The sequence below is a fragment of the Notechis scutatus genome, chromosome 2 (assembly GCF_049901735.1).
Source record: "Notechis scutatus isolate UNSWTSFEM ecotype Mainland chromosome 2, rNotScu1.2, whole genome shotgun sequence".
In the NCBI taxonomy this organism is placed as follows: domain Eukaryota; kingdom Metazoa; phylum Chordata; class Lepidosauria; order Squamata; family Elapidae; genus Notechis; species Notechis scutatus.
The window spans coordinates 8,483,350-8,500,989 of record NC_142010.1 but is presented as its reverse complement, the minus strand read 5'-3'; the positions used below and the strand labels follow the sequence as shown (position 1 = coordinate 8,500,989).

Sequence of the window (17,640 nt, the reverse complement as noted above, 5' to 3'; positions counted from 1 at the left end):
TAAGAATACACAGTTACAGCTGACTGGTTGAAGAGAGCTGGCCACTGCATGAGGGATCTAAGATGAGATTGGTTGCTGTGAGCGTAAAGGGGGAGTTTCCTTGTTTCCTGCCTTTTTCCCCGTGTATATATTGTCTAATTCAGTGGTCCCCAACCACCGAATTAGACTCTAATTTACCTCATGATGTTCCTGCTGTATTAATTTCAATTTACCTGATGATGCTCCTATCTAGGTTATATCTAGTTGTAATATATAACTAGGTTTGCAAAAGTATGTTTTGGGGAGTTATCCTACTCTCCCACTTCTCTGCAGTTTCCTTGGCAAGGTTTTTGGAAGTGGATTCAGGGGTGGGATTCAAATTTTTAACAACTGGTACTGTGGGCGTGGCTTAAGCCGTGGGCATGGCTTGGTGGTCATGTGACTGGGTGGGCGTGGCTTGGTGGTCATGTTATTGGCTGGGCGTGGCCAACTCAACATCACTCACATCGAGGCACGCATCTCCTCGCCTGGCCTCTCATGACTGTGGGGATACTGCAACAGTCGTAAGTGTGAAAAATGGTCATAAGTCACTTTTTTCAGTGCCATTGTAACTTTGAATGGTCACTCCACACAAGCAAAGTACCAGCAAAGGAGGGGAAAATAAACTCCAGAGAAGTTCCTGAGACAGGAAGTCCAGTCCTGCCAAGAATGCGATAAGGGTTAACGGAGAGGCAGTTTCTGTAAGCAACACCAGAATGTTTCCTTCCTGCCTTCCTTACAGGATTAGGCCAGTAATTTCTTCTAACAAGCGGTTCTCCAAACTGCTTAGAATGTTAACAACAGGTTCTAGCAAATAGGTGCAAACTGGTAGAATCCCACTCCTGAGTGGATTCCCACTTTCCTAGGCCTGAGAGAAGGGACAAGCTCTGGCCCTAGCCTGGTGACCACCAGACTGGGCCTTCTTCCTCCCTCAAAATCACTCCAGCCGTTCCTGCTACTCCAGCCCCAAATTCAAGGATATAGCTTTCAAGATTCAGTATCCTCCAAATAACACATACTTTACACCTTTCAATCTGAGCTTCAAACTTTCATTCTGAGGGAAAGGACTGTTCCTCTGGCTGGGAAATTATGCCTTTGGACCTTGTCCTGTAGACTTCCCCGACTCTTAGGTTGGCTTTATTTAATTTTGCTTGGTGTTTTTATATAGCCCTGTGAGAGATTCAGAGGCTTTGGGATCATTGCAAGCATTTCCAACTCCTAACCATAAGATGAGATATGATAAAGATTTGCACTAAAATATGACACCAAGGAAATAGAAAAAGGAAAAAATGATTAAATATAATTTTACTATTTTAAAGTTTAAATTTTTTGCACATTAAATTCAAAGTAACTTGGAGCTTGAGACTCAACCCATGAGCTTATTGGTTTTCCTTGCCTGGTCCACGTTGTTGGGTGTCCTTCTGCAAAGGGATCACATGCAAGGTGACCTACTAGAAAAATTGTAACCTGTCTTTTTGAAGTGTGTTGGTGAAATATACAATCTTGGAATTCTTTGGTGTCTTCTAATCCCAGCAAATCAGGATCATTAATCTGCATAGCTAAAAATGTCATTTACACTGCAACCAAGAATGTTCCTCTATTTATTTGAAGGCACTTTTGAAAAACATTAAGGAGCCCCGGGATAGAATTGAAAGAATAGGAAACATCTCACAGGTGTTGGGAAAAGAGCTTTTCATGGCTTACCCAAAAGTAGGTTATGGTCTACTTTGTCAAATGTCTTATTGAAGTCCCAAGTACACTATCTGCACAGCATTTTGCTAATACATTAATTTAATTGCTTTATTTTAAAAAAGGCAGTAAGTTTTATCTGGTGTTATTGTTCTGACCCAGCTTTTGCAAGCAATGAGAAACCACTTACTCACAAGTAAAATAACTTTTTAGACCAGGGCAGGAACAGTCTTTATTCACGTTGGATAGAAAAAAAAAACCAAAAATAGTTGCAAATGAAAATCTTTTCCCCTTCTGAAACAGGGCACAAACAGTTTATAATCACACGAAAACTCAAGATAAAAAGTCCTTCAATGATTAAGCCAAGCAGACAGTCCCTGTTTACACCGGCAAATCCACTACCTAGTTTTCCCAGCAGGGAGACTCAATTGGCACCTCAAATACAGAGCAATCAGTCCCAACAAATCTGGTTCTGGCAAAGAAATCCAACTTGATGTACACTGGGATATGAATGGTTGTCTGCAACCGCAGGCCCCTTCCAAACCCCTACTATTTATTTCCCAGCCAGGGAGGGGTCTGGCTAGTGTCTATATCTCCTTTTCCCTGAGAGCTGGCTTATTGCCTTCCATTGCTCTCCTCTCCTCTCTTATGTGCATCTGGGATGGGCCCCATCTGTTCTTCCTCCTCCCTCAGCTCAGGCCCTGAAGACAGCTGCCTCTCCACCTGGGGGCAGACAGAAGGCCCCAGCTCTGCATCTGCCCGATTCTGCTTCCTCATCACGGCCTTCCAAAGGCTCCAAAGCTGGCCCAGGCAACTCATCCAGCTCTTGTCTGCCTGTTGCTAGCTCTGCTGGCAGCTGATGGGCCACAACAGTTATCAAACCCATTCCGGCTTCAGTTACAGCTGCCCATCATTTTTGTTTCTCCAGAAGCATTATTGCAAAGAGGAACAGATGTTTCCTTTAATTAAATCAGTCAAGAAGTTCATTCTTTTAAAAGATGGAATAAAATCAGAAGAACAGTGCCCAGAAGAACCAAAAGGGTGTCACAGGAACCTTCAAAAATCCCAAGTGTTCCACGCAGGACCAACTTTCAGACTGATCAACCATGCTCTTCTTATGTTAAAAGAATTCATCCCCAGGTTTTTTGAAACATTTGTACCTACTCACTATTGCCATCCATGGGGACCTCAACTTTCAATGTCTGGTTCAGAATTGGGAGAATCATCAGGGAAATCAGACAAATCCTCTGTAATTCTATGATTTTTCAAAAGCTACAAACTCAATGGCAGAACCAAAGACTTTTAGAGGTTGTAAGTTATAAAACCATAGCTTAGTTGTCCAATTTGAAATGTCCTACTTTCCATCTCTCAGAATGGCAATGATGGAGAAGACCATTCTTGAATCTGAGAAGAATGCCAATCAAAACAGATCCAGTTTGCTATTCTAATTTTTTTAACTGGGCATCAAGCAATATCATATTTTCACAGAATTTAGTACTGGGGCAGATAGCAGCGCAACAATAAATTAACAGGCAGAAGCCTATCTGCAGTTCACATGATCAGAGGCATAGAGTGATTGGACTAATATACAATTCAAATTAAAAATTTAAATTTATAATGAGGTAGGAAGGGAAGCTGAGGAAGATAGATTGAACATAGAGATGCACAATGCAAAAGAGACCCATATTACAGGTATCTCAACAATTGTACTGTGTTAGAAACCCACTTTGGAGACCTCACGACTGAGCAGGAAATTAGAAAAGGGCTCTTCTCTTACAATTTTGTTATTAAATTTATCATTAAACTTATTCACTGCACATCTCAGTTTGAGTGTGCTCACTCTAATGATCATAGCAACAGTGACATCACTGATTTTCTTCTTTGTCAAAGCTATTGATGGTAATGCATTATTAAAAATGAAAGGTTTTCCACCGTTCAGGTTTTTTTTCCCTCACAGAATCACCACCAAGAGGGATACAACAAATATATCCGCATCCTGGTGCTGCTATCACCCAACAGCCATCAAACGGAAACAAGAAGACACCTCCTAAAAAACAAGATCACATCAGGAATTGCAAAGAAACCTGGAGATCCTGTGATCAAAGCCATAATCGCTTTTCTCCTCAGCTCAATATTCCTACAGTTCTTCTCCATCAGGTTCATCTGCAAGGCAGAACAGCCTCTCCGTGTGAAATTTTACACCTGTTTTTTTTCCATTGGGTCTTGGGACAACTCGCTGCATACCCGTTAGCCATTGCATACTAATCTTTTGATTCCTTAAGGCGGTCTGCAGAGAGTTAAGGTAGAAAAACAATGCTCCCTGAATGACAGTGTCCCAGAAGCAGCCATCTTTTTGGCCCTGAGGCAGGTGTGGCAAAAAAACAATCACTTCTACAAGTCCTCCACACGATCCAGGGACGAATCCCAAGCAGACAGAAAGTGACTGCTGTTTCCAGGACAGTCATGTGGCCCAGGGATGTGCGACCTGCCCTCCTTCCCTAATATGAGAATCAGAGATCTTTAAAGGTAAGGAGGAGGAGGATGTGAGTTCTGGTGGTATGAGAATCAGGCTTAAGGACTCCAGGGACCCAGTGGAAGTGAGAAAAAAAACCATGGGACCACATGGGAGAAAAAAGTCTGTGGGGACCCTGTGAGAGAGAGAAAGGCCAGTGGCAGGGGAGTTGCCAATGGTTAAGGTAGGGAAGGCCTTTGGAAGGCAAGCCTGGGGCTGCGCTATGCCCCCAACAGCAAGGTAGCCAATGTTCCACTTAGTGACTCGCATGTTTGTTTAACAGCTTCATCAGGGAGAGAAGGAGGTGGGGGTAGTTAAGCCAGGTAATCTTACTTAACAACCATTGCAACATGCAATCATAAGTGGCAGACCTTATCAGACTTGTATCTTGAGGACTACTTCTTTGCTGGCTAGGAGAATTGAGTGGCTCAAAAGCTAGGTAGAAGCTGAAATAAGAGATGTGGGAATTCTATAATCGATATACAAAAAACACTATCCAAAACCCTTTTGAGGAATTCCACTATTTCTGCAAAATGAAATATCCAGAAACTGCTGCTGATAAACAGAAACAGGTAATTAGCTATTTTTCCATTTTCCTTTTCTCTCCACCTACAAGTCTAATCCTGAGACATGTTTGAGTAAAAATAACCAACTCAAAATTCAAAGAGTTAATTTCTCACTGACACATTCAATGCGGGATCTCATGTGTATGGGTACTCTGGTGTATCACCAGGCTGGAATTCTGACTGAAACTTTTCCCACACACAGGACATTTGAAGGGTTTCTCTCCTGTGTGAATCCTCTGGTGTATCACAAGGTTGGAATTCTGACAAAAACTTTTCCCACAGTCAAGACATTTAAAGGGTTTCTCCTGTGTGTGTTCTCTGGTGTATCACAAGGTTGGAATTGAGGATCAAAGGGTTTTCTCCTGTATGAGTCCTCTGGTGTATCACCAGGCTGTAATTCCGAATGAAACATTTCTCTGGAATATCAGGAATTCTGGGAGTTAAGTCCACAAGTCTTAATCCCTGGTATATATGTAGAAAATCCATATATTTTTACAGCACTATACAACAAAACTCCCAGGAAAAAAAACAGTGCAGATTCAGTCTGATATTGTTGGCAAGAAAACAGCAAGTCAATAACAAATAACAAAGTTGGAAGGGTCCTTGGAAGTCTTCTAGTCCAGTGGTTGCCAACCAGTGGCCTGGGGACCACTGGTGGTCTGCGAGAAAATTTTGGTGGTCTGCAGAGAAATGTCATCCCCCAAAGCAATTAATCCAGGCTGTGTGGGAACACAAGGCGAACAACACAAGGTAGTGAGGGGAGGGAGGAAAGGGTGGAGGGAGGAAACTTGCCCCATGTGCCTCGCCTGGCCACCAGGCTGCTTCTTTCCAATTCTTTCTTCTTCTTCCTTTGGCTGCACTCAAAGAAAGCAGCAAAAGTCTTTCTTTGTCTCCCCCAAACTCTGCCAGAAATGAGTCTTTGGGACCCTGCAAGCCATCCTGCTCCAAAAGGCTGAGCTGGCGCAACAGGTCTCACAAAGACTCATTTCTGGAGGAATTGGGGGGAGAGAAACAAAGACTTCTGCTGCTTCAGCTGCTTTCCTTGCATGAAGCCAAAAGTCTCTCTCTCCCTCCCTCCCCCTGAGAATGGAGCTGGAAACAGTAAAGAATGATTGATTGATAGGAAAACAGGGTGGGGGATTTTCCTGCAGACTTTTTTGGTGATTTTCCCAGGGTCACTGGTCTTCAGGATTTAAAATGAGTTTGGTGGTCCCTGAGATCCAAAAACATTGGCAACCCCTGTTCTACTCCAATCTCTAGTTCAAAAGAGGCGCTGCTTAATTCATTCTTTGTACCTGTTTTCATGCAAGAAAAAATAGCACAACCTACCAAAAATAGAATGTTAAGTGACAGACTAGGAATAAAAATTACAATTGGTAAGAAAATAGTAAGAGAACACCTATCTGCTCTAGATGAGTTCAAATCCCCAGGACCTGACCAGATGAATTACAGTACATGCCAAAGTTGTGAAGGAGGTGGCACCATTGAATCTTTCAAAGATCCTGGAGCATCAAGCAACTACTAGAGGACAGGAAAAGAGATTATGTGGCTCCTTTTCAAAAAATTGGGGGAGGGGGAGGAGAAGATCCAGGAAACTACAGACCAATCAGCCTGACATCAATACCTGATCCTGGAAAAGATAAACGAGTGAGCTCCTAGAAGCAAGCAAAGTTATAGCTAGAAGCCAACACGGGCTTGTCAAAAACAGACCATGCCAAACAAATCTTATTTCTTTTGTCAGCTTTGGAAGCCATATTCCACACTACCACATAACCTGAGAGAGTAGGAGGGGGGCGATTTCAATGAACTAAACAAAATAAAATTCTTTTGTTACTTCAAGGTCATTTCGTATGGCACAGGATGAAATAAGGATCTTACTTTTGGACGGATCATGATTGGGCCATGTGATGTGATGATGACCAATTTGTAGTTTGAGAAATTGTGGAAAGCCAAAAAAACTTTTAGATTTGGGTTTCCACAGATGTGCCAGGTGCTATTCTAATAAAGGTACTTTTGAGATATGTTTGTCTTGGAGTTACTGATTGAAATGGAGGTTTGCTGGAACGCTGACATCTTTCATAAAGTGACTAAATTAGTGGACCAGCAAAATGCAGTGAACATGGTATACTTGGATGTCAGCAAGGCAGTTAAAAAAGTAAACCATAAACCACAACCTACTTCTTTGTAAGTTAGAAAACATAAACACATCCATCCACAGATTAATTAATAACTAGCTCACAAGCTGCACTCATTCTGTATTCCTTAATGGATCTACAGTACATAGGGTTCATCTGCAAGGCGGAACAGCCTCTACATGTGAAATTTTACACTGCTTTTTTTCACTGGGCTTTGGGCCCACTCCCAGCACACCTGTCACCCATTGCACACTTACATTTTGAAGATCTCCTGGAAGTAGACATTGTTTTCACTGCACACACAATTTCTTAAGGCAGTCTATACAGTGTTAAGTCCTTGAAGGTCAATGAGCCAGAAACAGTGTTTATTTAGGCCCACAGGCAGGTAGCAAAATGGCAGCTGCTTCTACAAATAGCCAGGGTTTTGCTTAATACCTCACACATTCATCGAATAACTTTACTAGACAGAGAGGGGGTGGGGATAGTTAAGCAAAGCAGTCTCATTTCATGGTGATTGCAATATTAAAACGTAATTGATAGGCCCCATTACGCTTATATCTTGAGGACTACTTGTATGGTGGTTGGGAAATTCTGGCACTCAAAATCTGGAGGAAACCAAAGTAGAAGATGGAAACTCCAATTGTTGGAATTCCATAATCAATATAAAAAAACACCACCCAAAAGCCTTTTTGAACAATTCCACACTCCTGCAAAAGGAAATATCCAGAAAGTTCTGCTGATCACCAGAAACATGTAATTAGCCTTTATCAAGACTGTGAGTCCTCTGGTGTCTCTCCAAGGAGGAATTCTTACTGAACCTTTCCCCACATTGTGGACACTCATACAGTTTCTCTCCTGTGTGAATCCTCTGGTGTGTCACCAAGTGGGAATTCCTACTGAAACATTTCCCACATTCTGAACATTCATATGGTCTTTCTCCTGTGTGAATCCTCTGGTGTGTTATCAGACTGGAAATATGAGTGAAACTTTTCCCACACTCAGGACATTCATACAGTCTCTCTCCTCTGTGAGTTCTCTGGTGTGTCATGAGGTTGGAATTCTGACTGAAACTTTTCCCACAATCTAAACATTCATACGGTTTTTCTCCTGTGTGAATTCTCTGGTGTGTTATCAGACCGGAAATATGAGTGAAACTTTTCCCACACTCAGGACATTCATACGGTCTCTCTCCTCTGTGAGTTCTCTGGTGTGTCACGAGGTTGGAATTCTGACTGAAACTTTTCCCACAATCTAAACATTCATACGGTTTTTCTCCTGTGTGAATCCTCTGGTGTGTTATCAGACTGGAAATATGAGTGAAACTTTTCCCACACTCAGGACATTCATACGGTCTCTCTCCTCTGTGAGTTCTCTGGTGTGTCATGAGGTTGGAATTCTGACTGAAACTTTTCCCACAATCTAAACACTCATACGGTTTGTCTCCTGTGTGAGTCCTCTGGTGCGTCACCAGGTTACAAGTCTTACTGAAACTTTTCCCACAATCTGAACATTCATACGGTTTTTCTCCTGTGTGAATCTTCTGGTGTGTTATCAGACTGGAAATTTGACTGAAACTTTTCCCACACACAGGACATTCATATGGTTTGTCCTTGGAATGAGTCCTCTGGTGTGTCACCAGGCTGGAACTGTTACTGAAACATTTCCCACATTCTGGACATTCATATGGCTTTTCTCCTGTGTGAGTCCTCTGGTGTGTAACGAGGCTGGAATTCTGACTGAAACGTTTTCCACACTCAGGACATTCATATGGTTTCTCCAGAGTATGAGTTCTCTGGTGTGTCATTAGGCCGGAATTCCTACTGAATCGTTTCCCACACTCTGGACACTCATATGGTTTTTCTCCTGTGTGAGTCATCTGGTGTAGCACGAGGTGGGAATTCTGACTGAAACTTTCCCCACAATCTGGACATTCATATGGTTTCTCTCCTGTATGAGTCCTCTGATGTGTCACGAGGGTAGAATTCTTACTGAAACATTTCCCACACTCTGGACATTCATACGGTTTTTCTCCTGTGTGAGTCCTCTGATGTGTTACCAGGCTGGAATTATGACTGAAAGTTTTCTCACACTCTGGACATTCATACAGTTTGTCCTGGGAATGAGTTCTCCGGTATGCCACCAGGCTGGAATTATGACTGAAACCTTTCCTACAATCAGGACATTCAAATGGTTTCTCTCCTGTGTGAATCCTGTGGTGTGTCACCAGGCTGGAAGTCTGACTGAATTTTTCCCCACACTCAAAACATTTAAAGGGTTTCTCCCCAGTGCGAGTCCTTTGGTGTACCACCAGATGGGAATTCTTACTGAAACATTTCTCACATTCTGAACATTCATACCGTTTTTCTCCTGTGTGAGTCCTCTGGTGTGTCACAAGGGTGGAATTCCGACTGAAACTTTTCCCACACTCAGGACATTCATAAGCTTTCTCCTGAGAATGAGTCCTCTGGTGTGTCATTAGGAATTCTGATTTAAACTTTTGCCACAATCTGGACACTCAGTTTGTCCCATGTGAGTTCTCTGTGTGTCACCATGGAATTATGACTGAAACTTTCCCACACCTCAGACATTCATACAGTTTCTCTCCCATATGAATCTTGTGATGTGATACCAGGTGGGAATTCCATCTGAAACTTTTCCCACATTTTGAACACTCATATGGTTTTTCTTCAGGTGTCTCAAGAGGTGAGAATCTCTAATGAAACTTTTCCATCAAATTGGGCACCTACAGTTTCTCCCTGGTGTGAGTCCTCTGATGTTGCTATGCTTGCTAAAGCATTTACCACATTGAAAGCACTTGCAGGCCATATATGTCCTTCAATGAATCCCAAGAGAGCTGTTCAGACTAAACCATTTCTCACATTTATAGCATTTCTATAGCTTTTCTACAATGTGGATCCTCTTGTGCATAATCAGTTATGATTTACAACCTGTACTTTTCCCATAATGGGCACAAGAGGAGCTTTTCCAACACTGATATTCTTGCGGTCAAATATTTATGTGATCTTTTTTTAGTGATGCTTTAATTCCTGAAGTTTTCCTCCTTTCTTTTTCTGAATGAAATATAATCTCCCTTGATTGTTCATGTAACGTATTCTTGAGTTTCTCATACTCTACTTTTTCTAGCTTGAAATCTCCTCTTAATTTTCTCTCCTTTGTCTCTCAACAGCTGGGAAAGGAGAAGAATTTTGTGGTTTTCTGAAGGAAATTGATAATATTTTGATTTCTGTCTGCCTTTGCTTTCTTTTCCAATGTTGCTTGTTACTCTCAGTTTTCCAGAGTGCTCTTACTGCCATCCTCTTTGTCTGTAAGATTCAAAGAAAAATGTAACTTTAATTCTTTATAAAATGGTTGCAGAAGAACGGGGAAAAATATACATTACAATAAATAAGCAAACATGCCCCAATAGAGAATAACCTCTTTGTTATGATTCATTTGACACATTTGTGTCCAAGTCCAAATATCCATTCAGTCATGAAATTCTCTTTTTCACTTTGGTGATTCACAAATTCTTAGCAGTGCAAAGGCTTATCATGAACTATATCTGGAAATGCTGGGGATACATTGTAGATTTGTAAATATACGCATAGAGAGAAAAATAAATAATACATGCCTATCTGTATGTATGTGGAAAATGCATGTTTTTAGCCTGAAAAATCATCCCAAAATGATTACAGTCGAACCTTCTGAGCTAACTTTAGAGATTGTGGGTTTTTACCTGATGAAATGATACCTAAACCCTCCGCAAGATCTCATGTTCAGTTTTGCCCATGGAAGCCCTCACCTCCAAGTAAGGGAAGGGCAGAATAGAGTAGAGTAGAGTAGAGTAGAGAGTAGAGTAGAGTAGAGTAGAGTAGAGTAGAGTAGAGTAGAGTGGAATAGAATAGAGAATAGAGAATAGAGAATTGAGAATAGAATAGAATAGAATAGAATAGAATAGAATAGAATAGAATAGAATAGAATAGAATAGAATAGAATAGAATAGAATACTTTATTGGCTAAGTGTGATTGGACACACAAAGAATTTGTCTTGGTGTAAATACTCTCAGAATACATAAAGAAAAGATACATTCATTAAGAATCAAGAATCATAACATACAACACTTAATGATAGTTATAGGGTACAATCAACAATCAAATCATACTAGGAAACAGTCAATAAAATATTTTCCACAACCACTGTGGTGACATCCTAATTCAACTAGTGCTCACTTACTGACTGCAATTGGGACTGGCATCTGTGTCAGTAAGCAGGCCAATCGTTGAGCATGATGACAATGCCAACATACATACCATATTTGTTGGCTTTACAGAAAGGGAATGCTATGAAAGCGAAGGTGGAAAGACACAGAGAAATTCTGTGACTTAAATAGACAGAATTTGTAGGAAAAAAATGAAAATTGGAAAGGGAAGATGGTAATGGAATAACTAGAGGAAGCAGGATTAGGTAGATGAAATATAAACAAAAATTCTCTACAGGGCATTTTATTTCAACAACTGAAGCCTCTCTGGAGCTCAACCAACCTGCCTCTTGTACACACCAGTCTCTCTTCCCCAAAATGCTCTGCAGGCATTTTGGGCAAGACATCCCAGGCCTGTCACTTAACCTAAAATGTTTTTATCTTTCTAAATACAGTGCATTCAGAAAATATTCAGACCCCCCTTTACTGTTGTCAATTTTATTATGCTGCAGCTTGATTCTACAGTTGTTGAACTTCATTTTTTTCCTCCTTAATCTAAGTTTAGAAATGTCTCTAAATTTAGTAAAAGGGAAAAAAAACCCTGAAATATCACATTGATATAAGTTTGGCACAACCAGGACTTTTCCAAGAGCTGGGTGTCTGGTCAAACTGAGCAATTGGGGTAGAAGGGCCTTAGTAGGAGAGGTGACCGAGATGGTCCCTCAGACTGAGCTTCAGAGATCCTGTGTGGAGATGGAATAGAGTTCCAGAAGGACAACTATCATTGCAGCCCTCCACCCTTCTGGGCTTTATGGCAGAAAATCCCAAAATCCAGGTGCACAAAGCTTATCCCCTCATAACCAAAAAGACACGAGGCTGTAATTGCTGAGTGGAGGATCTGAATATTTATGCCAATGCGGTTTTTCAGGGTTTTTTAAAAATAAATTTACAAACATTTTCTAAAATTCTGTTTTCACTTCATCATCTACAGCAGGGGTGGGCAAACTTTTTGGCTCGGGGGCCGCATTGACTTTTAAAATTTGACAGACGGGCCGAGTCAGCACAAGATTTTTTGGGAATCCCCCCCACCCTTCCCCCCTTCTCCTCCTTCCTCTCCCCTCAGAGGCCCCCTGAGTCAGGAGTTGCTACCGCCGGCGCGCGGCTCCGCGTGGCTCCAGTCCCGCATTGCCTCAGGAAGGGAAAGGCAAAAAGGAAGAGCTGCGGCGGTGCTTTGCAACGGGAGCAGTGGTACCGGAGGCTCAGGCTCAGCAGCTCCTGGTTTTGCCTTTTCCTTCCCAAGGCAACGCGGGACTGAGCCGCACGGAGCTGTGCCGGCGGTAGCAACTCCTGACAGCCCCAGCTGGACACCTGAGCGGAGCCCGGGCGAAACTGCCTGTTGCTGCTGCCGGAGCACCGCCGGGTCGCCTCCTCCAAGCAGCCTGCCCGCCCACTGGGCTTCCCTCTGCTGCGCGGCTCGGGGCCAGGCGTGAGCGCCCACGAGTTAAAAGGAAGCGGAAAGTTGCTGGGAAGTTGCTCGGGTGCTGGGAGCAGGCTTTTAAAGTGCCGCCCGAGCAAAGTTTAAGCAGCCCGCCCGCCCCTTCCTCGGGGCGGGAAGATGCTCCAGCCTGCAAACTTTGCCTTTGCAAAGCCCTGGAAGCCTCGGAAACCCGAGCAACTTCCCAGCAACTTTCGTCTTCGTTTTAACTCGCATGGCGCTCGCGCCTGGCGGAGGGGAAGCCCGGAGCCTCCTCCAAGCAGCCTGCCCGCCTGCCCGCCAGGCTTCCCTTCTACCACGCGGCTCAGGGCCAGGCGCGAGCGCCCGCAAGTTAAAAGGAAGCGGAAAGTTGCTGGGAAGTTGCTCGGGTGCTGGGAGCAGGCTTTTAAAGTGCCGCCCGAGCAGGACCGCCGAGCCGGGAAACGGGCACCAAGGCAGGGCAAGGCTCCACCAGCAGTGGCCTAGCTTTAGGTGGCTCCAAGCAGCCCGCCCGCCTGCCGGGCGGAACCCTTCCGCTCCTCGGCGGAAGACACTCCAGCCTGCAAGCTTTGCCTTTGCAAAGTTTAAGCCTGGAAGGCCCGGAAAAAAAGGGGGGATCGGCGGGGACTCATCTTCAGAGAGGTCGCACTCGAAGGTGATTTCGAACTCCCAGCCGAGGCCTTTGCAAATTTCTTTTCTTTCCTACCCCTAGATCGCTCTGCACTGTTTTGCAGCTTTGGGGGCCACGCGGCACAGGGCAATACGCCACGCCCAGCTATTTTTTTTCAGGGGGCCGGATTGGACAGACCAATGGCAGCGATTTTTTTTCAGGGGCGGGCCGCATTGGACGGACCAACGGGCCGGATGTGGCCCAGCGGGCCGTAGTTTGCCCACCCCTGATCTACAGGAATTAGGAAAAAATGAATGTCAAGTGTAAAATCAGGCTGCAGCACAACAAAATCGACAGAAGCAAAAGAGGGTCTGAATACACTGAGTGTCTGTTCCAATTGACAAGGAAATACACTCCTGATAATTTATTTATGTAAACAATTATGTGTATTTCAGTCTGCAAAATGACCCAAAAGTGCATTGGCTCAATTTTCTTCAATCTGTTTTTTTAAAAGCCACTAACAGATTAAAGAATGAGCAAATCCTATGCAAACCTCCCTTCTGCCTCTGAAACTCCTCGCTTGCCAGGAAAGCGACATCTCAATAAAACCACAAGGATTCAAGCGTTACGTGAAGGGCGAGGGAGCTGGGTGGTTAAGAAATGGGAAAATGTATATATCAAGATTTCTTTAAATCTCCCAAATCTGCCAGCAGAAAAATCTCGGCCTGCAGTTTTAAATCGTGCAACAAAAGGATAAAAACGTTTGGGGAGAGAAAGACTTTGCAGCATCAGCAGCAGCCCGCATGTTTCCTTCCTGTCCCTTTGCTGCTTCCAGGCCGTGGAGGAACCCAAAGGGCCCGACTTGCTCCCGGCTTCTCCTCCGACCTGCCCTCCACTCACCTCCCAGGAGCCGCTTCGACCCTCCAAGCAGCACAAGAGGCTCTGCCGACGCCATCAACCTTCCGTGGCTGAGCCGGAAAAGGAACTTCCTCTGTCCTCCTCCTCCTCCTCCTCCACATCCTCTCTAGCAATCTAATACTCTATCGTTTCAATTCGTTCCAGCTAGGCCTCTCTCCCTTCCGGTGTAATGTCAATATTAGCGATGCCGCTGCTGTGCTCTTATTCTCTGCTTTCTAGGCGCGAGTGTTGCTTCTTTGTAGAGCGCCATCTAGCGCCATAAGGTTGAAATTCATCCTCGTCCTTTCTCTCACCCTGCCATGTTCGCAAGAGGCTTTCATGGGTTCCGTCCTTCTTTCGGTGCTATCGAATCTTATTCGACTCCCACCGAGCACAGGAATAGCTTTCGTCCATGACAATTATCCTATACCTTTTCTTTCAGGTCTCCCAAGAGTGCACGCTCATTTTCCCTCTTGCTCGAATTAAAGCAAAGGAAAGTGTCCTAGGAGGGGAATGAGGTATAATACTCAACCTGAAAGTGATCCTCCCATGGGGGCTGGTGAAGATTGTTCCAGCCACTTTGACATCTGGGGACATGCAGGATAAGTCTTCAAAAACCTGCCTTGGCAAATGGTTGAAGCTGTAACAGTGAAGCTGTTGAATGGAAGGCTCTAGCCCTAGTCTGTCCTGTTGGGTCTCGTAGGGAGGCCCTCATCGTCACTCCAACACAGCCAGGAGCTTCTTTTGCAGGAACTAAACCAAGGAAAGCATCCGTGGGGAGAACACACAAGGGGTTGGGAATCCCTGATCTACACAGTGATTTATTATTTCAAAGCACTTGGGGGGAAATGGACCTCTCCGCTGCCCTTTAAAAAAAGCCTAGTCAAAATACCATCATCCATTATTTGAATAGCTGTCTTTGCTTCCATAAATTGAACTGAATTTTGGATTGATTTATCAGACTTGAAACAACGCTGAAGCCTAAGCTGAGGGTGCCATCTATTGGTGAATGGAAAATATACCACACCCCTACAAGTCTAGGAAAATTCCTGATATGAGATATAAATAACATTCATCTGGAAGACTGTGGTGTTACTTACTCTTCTATAACTATCTACTTTATGATTACTGGAGACTCTATTGTGAGAATAAGGAAGATTCTTAAGTAAAGTGACTTTTGACTGTGGAAGCTGCCTGGACTACTTAAATGGAACTGATCAATAATTCTGAGGTGTAAAGAACTTATGATTATTAAACTTTCTGAGGAGCAACATTGGACTTGATTATATTGTTTTGGACTTGAGTAAGAGTGGGACTTATTAAAATAACACAAGATGCTTCATCAGGGGGAAATGAGTGAGATTTCAAGAGATGTTGGTGTTTCAAAGCATTAGGGGTACTAAAACAAAGAACCACAGAGAGAAGAACCTAATGCAAGGCTTAAATGGGAAAATAGAAAAAAAATGCTATAACTGATAATGAATGAAGATCAAAGAGTCCAGGAAAGAGAGGAGACAGCAGAAAGAATGAACGAAAAGATAGAACAGACAAATCAGCAAACAAAGCAGGAAAATGAGAAGAAGATAAAGATAATAATGACTGATGGAATAAACCAAGGGAAAAGTACTTTAAGAGAATTAAAAGGGAAATTGGATAAGCTGGAAGATACTTTTGAAAGGGAGATAGGGGCTTGGGTGGATACTCTGGGGGCCTGGCAGCTTAGGAGGATAGAGATGGGAGAAATATTCAGACCGAATGGTGAAGACACAGATACTGACAGAGACAAAGATCCAAGAGAGGAGTGTGGGAGGCAAGCCAAAAAACGAATAAGAATTGAAATATTAAAACAATCAAGAGATGGTGGATGGAAAGGAATTATATATATTTTTTCTTTTTTCTAATATGATGGCCTGCTTAAAAACTGAAATAGAGGTAGAAATAAGAATACACACCTTCATATAAAGCAATAGTTAGATGAAAAGATCAGTGGTTGAAAGATGGTATTATTAGGTATGTTTAAATAATAGGATGGCTGGTACTTGAATGGTGTACAGGTGAAACTTGAAAAATTAGAATATCGTGCAAAGGTTCATTTATTTCAGTAATGCAACTTAAAAGGTGAAATTAATATATGAGATAGACTCATTACATGCAAAGCAAGATAGTTCAAGCCGTGATTTGTCATAAGTGAGATGATTATGTCTTACAGCTCATGAAAACCCCAAATCCACAATCTCAGAAAATTAGAATATTACATGCAATCAATAAAACAAGGATTGTACACAGAACAATATCGGACCTCTGAAAAGTATACACATGCATATGTACTCAGTACTTGATTTGGGCCCCTTTTGCAACAATTACTGCCTCAATGCGGCGTGGCATGGAAGCTATCAGCCTGTGGCACTGCTGAGGTGTTATGGAAGACAAGGATGCTTCAATAGCGGCCTTCAGCTCATCTGCATTGTTCGGTCTCGTGTCTCTCATCTTTCTCTTGGCAATGCCCCATAGATTCTCTAGGGGGTTCAGGTTAGGCGAGTTTGGTGGCCAATCAAGCCCATGGTCATTGAACCAGGTTTTGGTGCTTTGGGGCAGGTGCCAAGTCCTGCTGGAAAATGAAGTCAACATCCCCATAAAGCTCGTCTGCGGAAGGAAGCATGAAGTGTTCCAAAATGTCCTGGTAGATGGCTGTGTTGACCTTAACACTTAATGAAGCACAGTGGACCAACACCAGCAGATGACATGGCTCCCCAAATCAACACAGACTGTGGAAACTTCACACTGGACTTCAAGCATCTTGCAGTATGTGCCTCTCCATTCTTCCTCCAGACTCTGGGTCCTTGGTTTCCAAATGAGATGCAAAAGTTGCTCTCATCAGAAAACAAGACTTTGGATCACTGAGCAACAGACCAGTTTTTTTTTTCTTTAGCCCAGGTAAGATGCTTCTGACATTGTTTGTTGTTCAGGAGCGGCTTGACAAGAGGAATACGACATTTGAAGCCCATGTCCAGGATCTGTCTGTGTGTGGTGGCTCTTGATGCACTGACTCAGCCTCAGTCCACTCCTTGTGAAAGTCCCCAACACTTTTGAATGGCCTTTTCCTGACAATCCTCTCCAGGCTGCAGTCATCTCTGCTGCTTGTGCACCTTTTTCTTCTTCTTTTGCAATTACCTTTTGAGGCTTTTCCTCCTTATGGAGGGTGTCAGTGATGGTTTTCTGCACAACTGTCAGGTCGGCAGTCTTTCCCATGATTGTGATTCCTACTGAACCAGACTGAGACCATTTAAAGGCTCAGGAACCCTTTGCAGGTGTTATGGCTTAATTAGCTGATTAGAGTGGGACACTTTGAGCCTAGAATATTGAACCTTTTCACAATATTATAATTTTCTGAGATTGTGGATTTGGGGTTTTCATGAGCTTTAAACCATAATCAAGACAAATCATGGCTTGAACTATCTTGCTTTGCATGTAATGAGTCTATCTCATATATTAGTTTCACCTTTTAAGTTGCATTACTGAAATAAATGAACTTTTGCACGA

The 17,640-nt window shown here is 43.1% G+C and overlaps 3 protein-coding genes across 3 annotated transcripts in view; all 3 read right to left on the bottom strand.

The window, feature by feature from the left end:
• LOC113432001 (uncharacterized) overlaps positions 1-17,640 on the bottom strand; it is a 48,678-nt gene that overhangs the window by 5,021 nt on the left and 26,017 nt on the right. The window contains exons 3-4 of the mRNA XM_087953356.1: positions 7,695-10,243; positions 4,967-5,101 (exon numbers count right to left, since the gene is read on the bottom strand). Coding sequence (XP_087809482.1) covers positions 4,967-5,101; positions 7,695-9,396 — 1,837 coding nt within the window. The 5' untranslated portion in view covers positions 9,397-10,243. The remainder of the gene's footprint in view (positions 1-4,966; positions 5,102-7,694; positions 10,244-17,640) is intronic.
• Positions 1-17,640, bottom strand: part of LOC113428671 (uncharacterized) — a 120,027-nt gene that overhangs the window by 87,909 nt on the left and 14,478 nt on the right. The window lies entirely within an intron of this gene.
• Positions 1,606-17,640, bottom strand: part of LOC148131694 (uncharacterized) — a 140,687-nt gene continuing 124,652 nt past the window's right edge. The window contains 1 exon segment of the mRNA XM_087953377.1: positions 1,606-7,713. The gene's annotated coding sequence lies outside the window, so the exon portion shown is untranslated.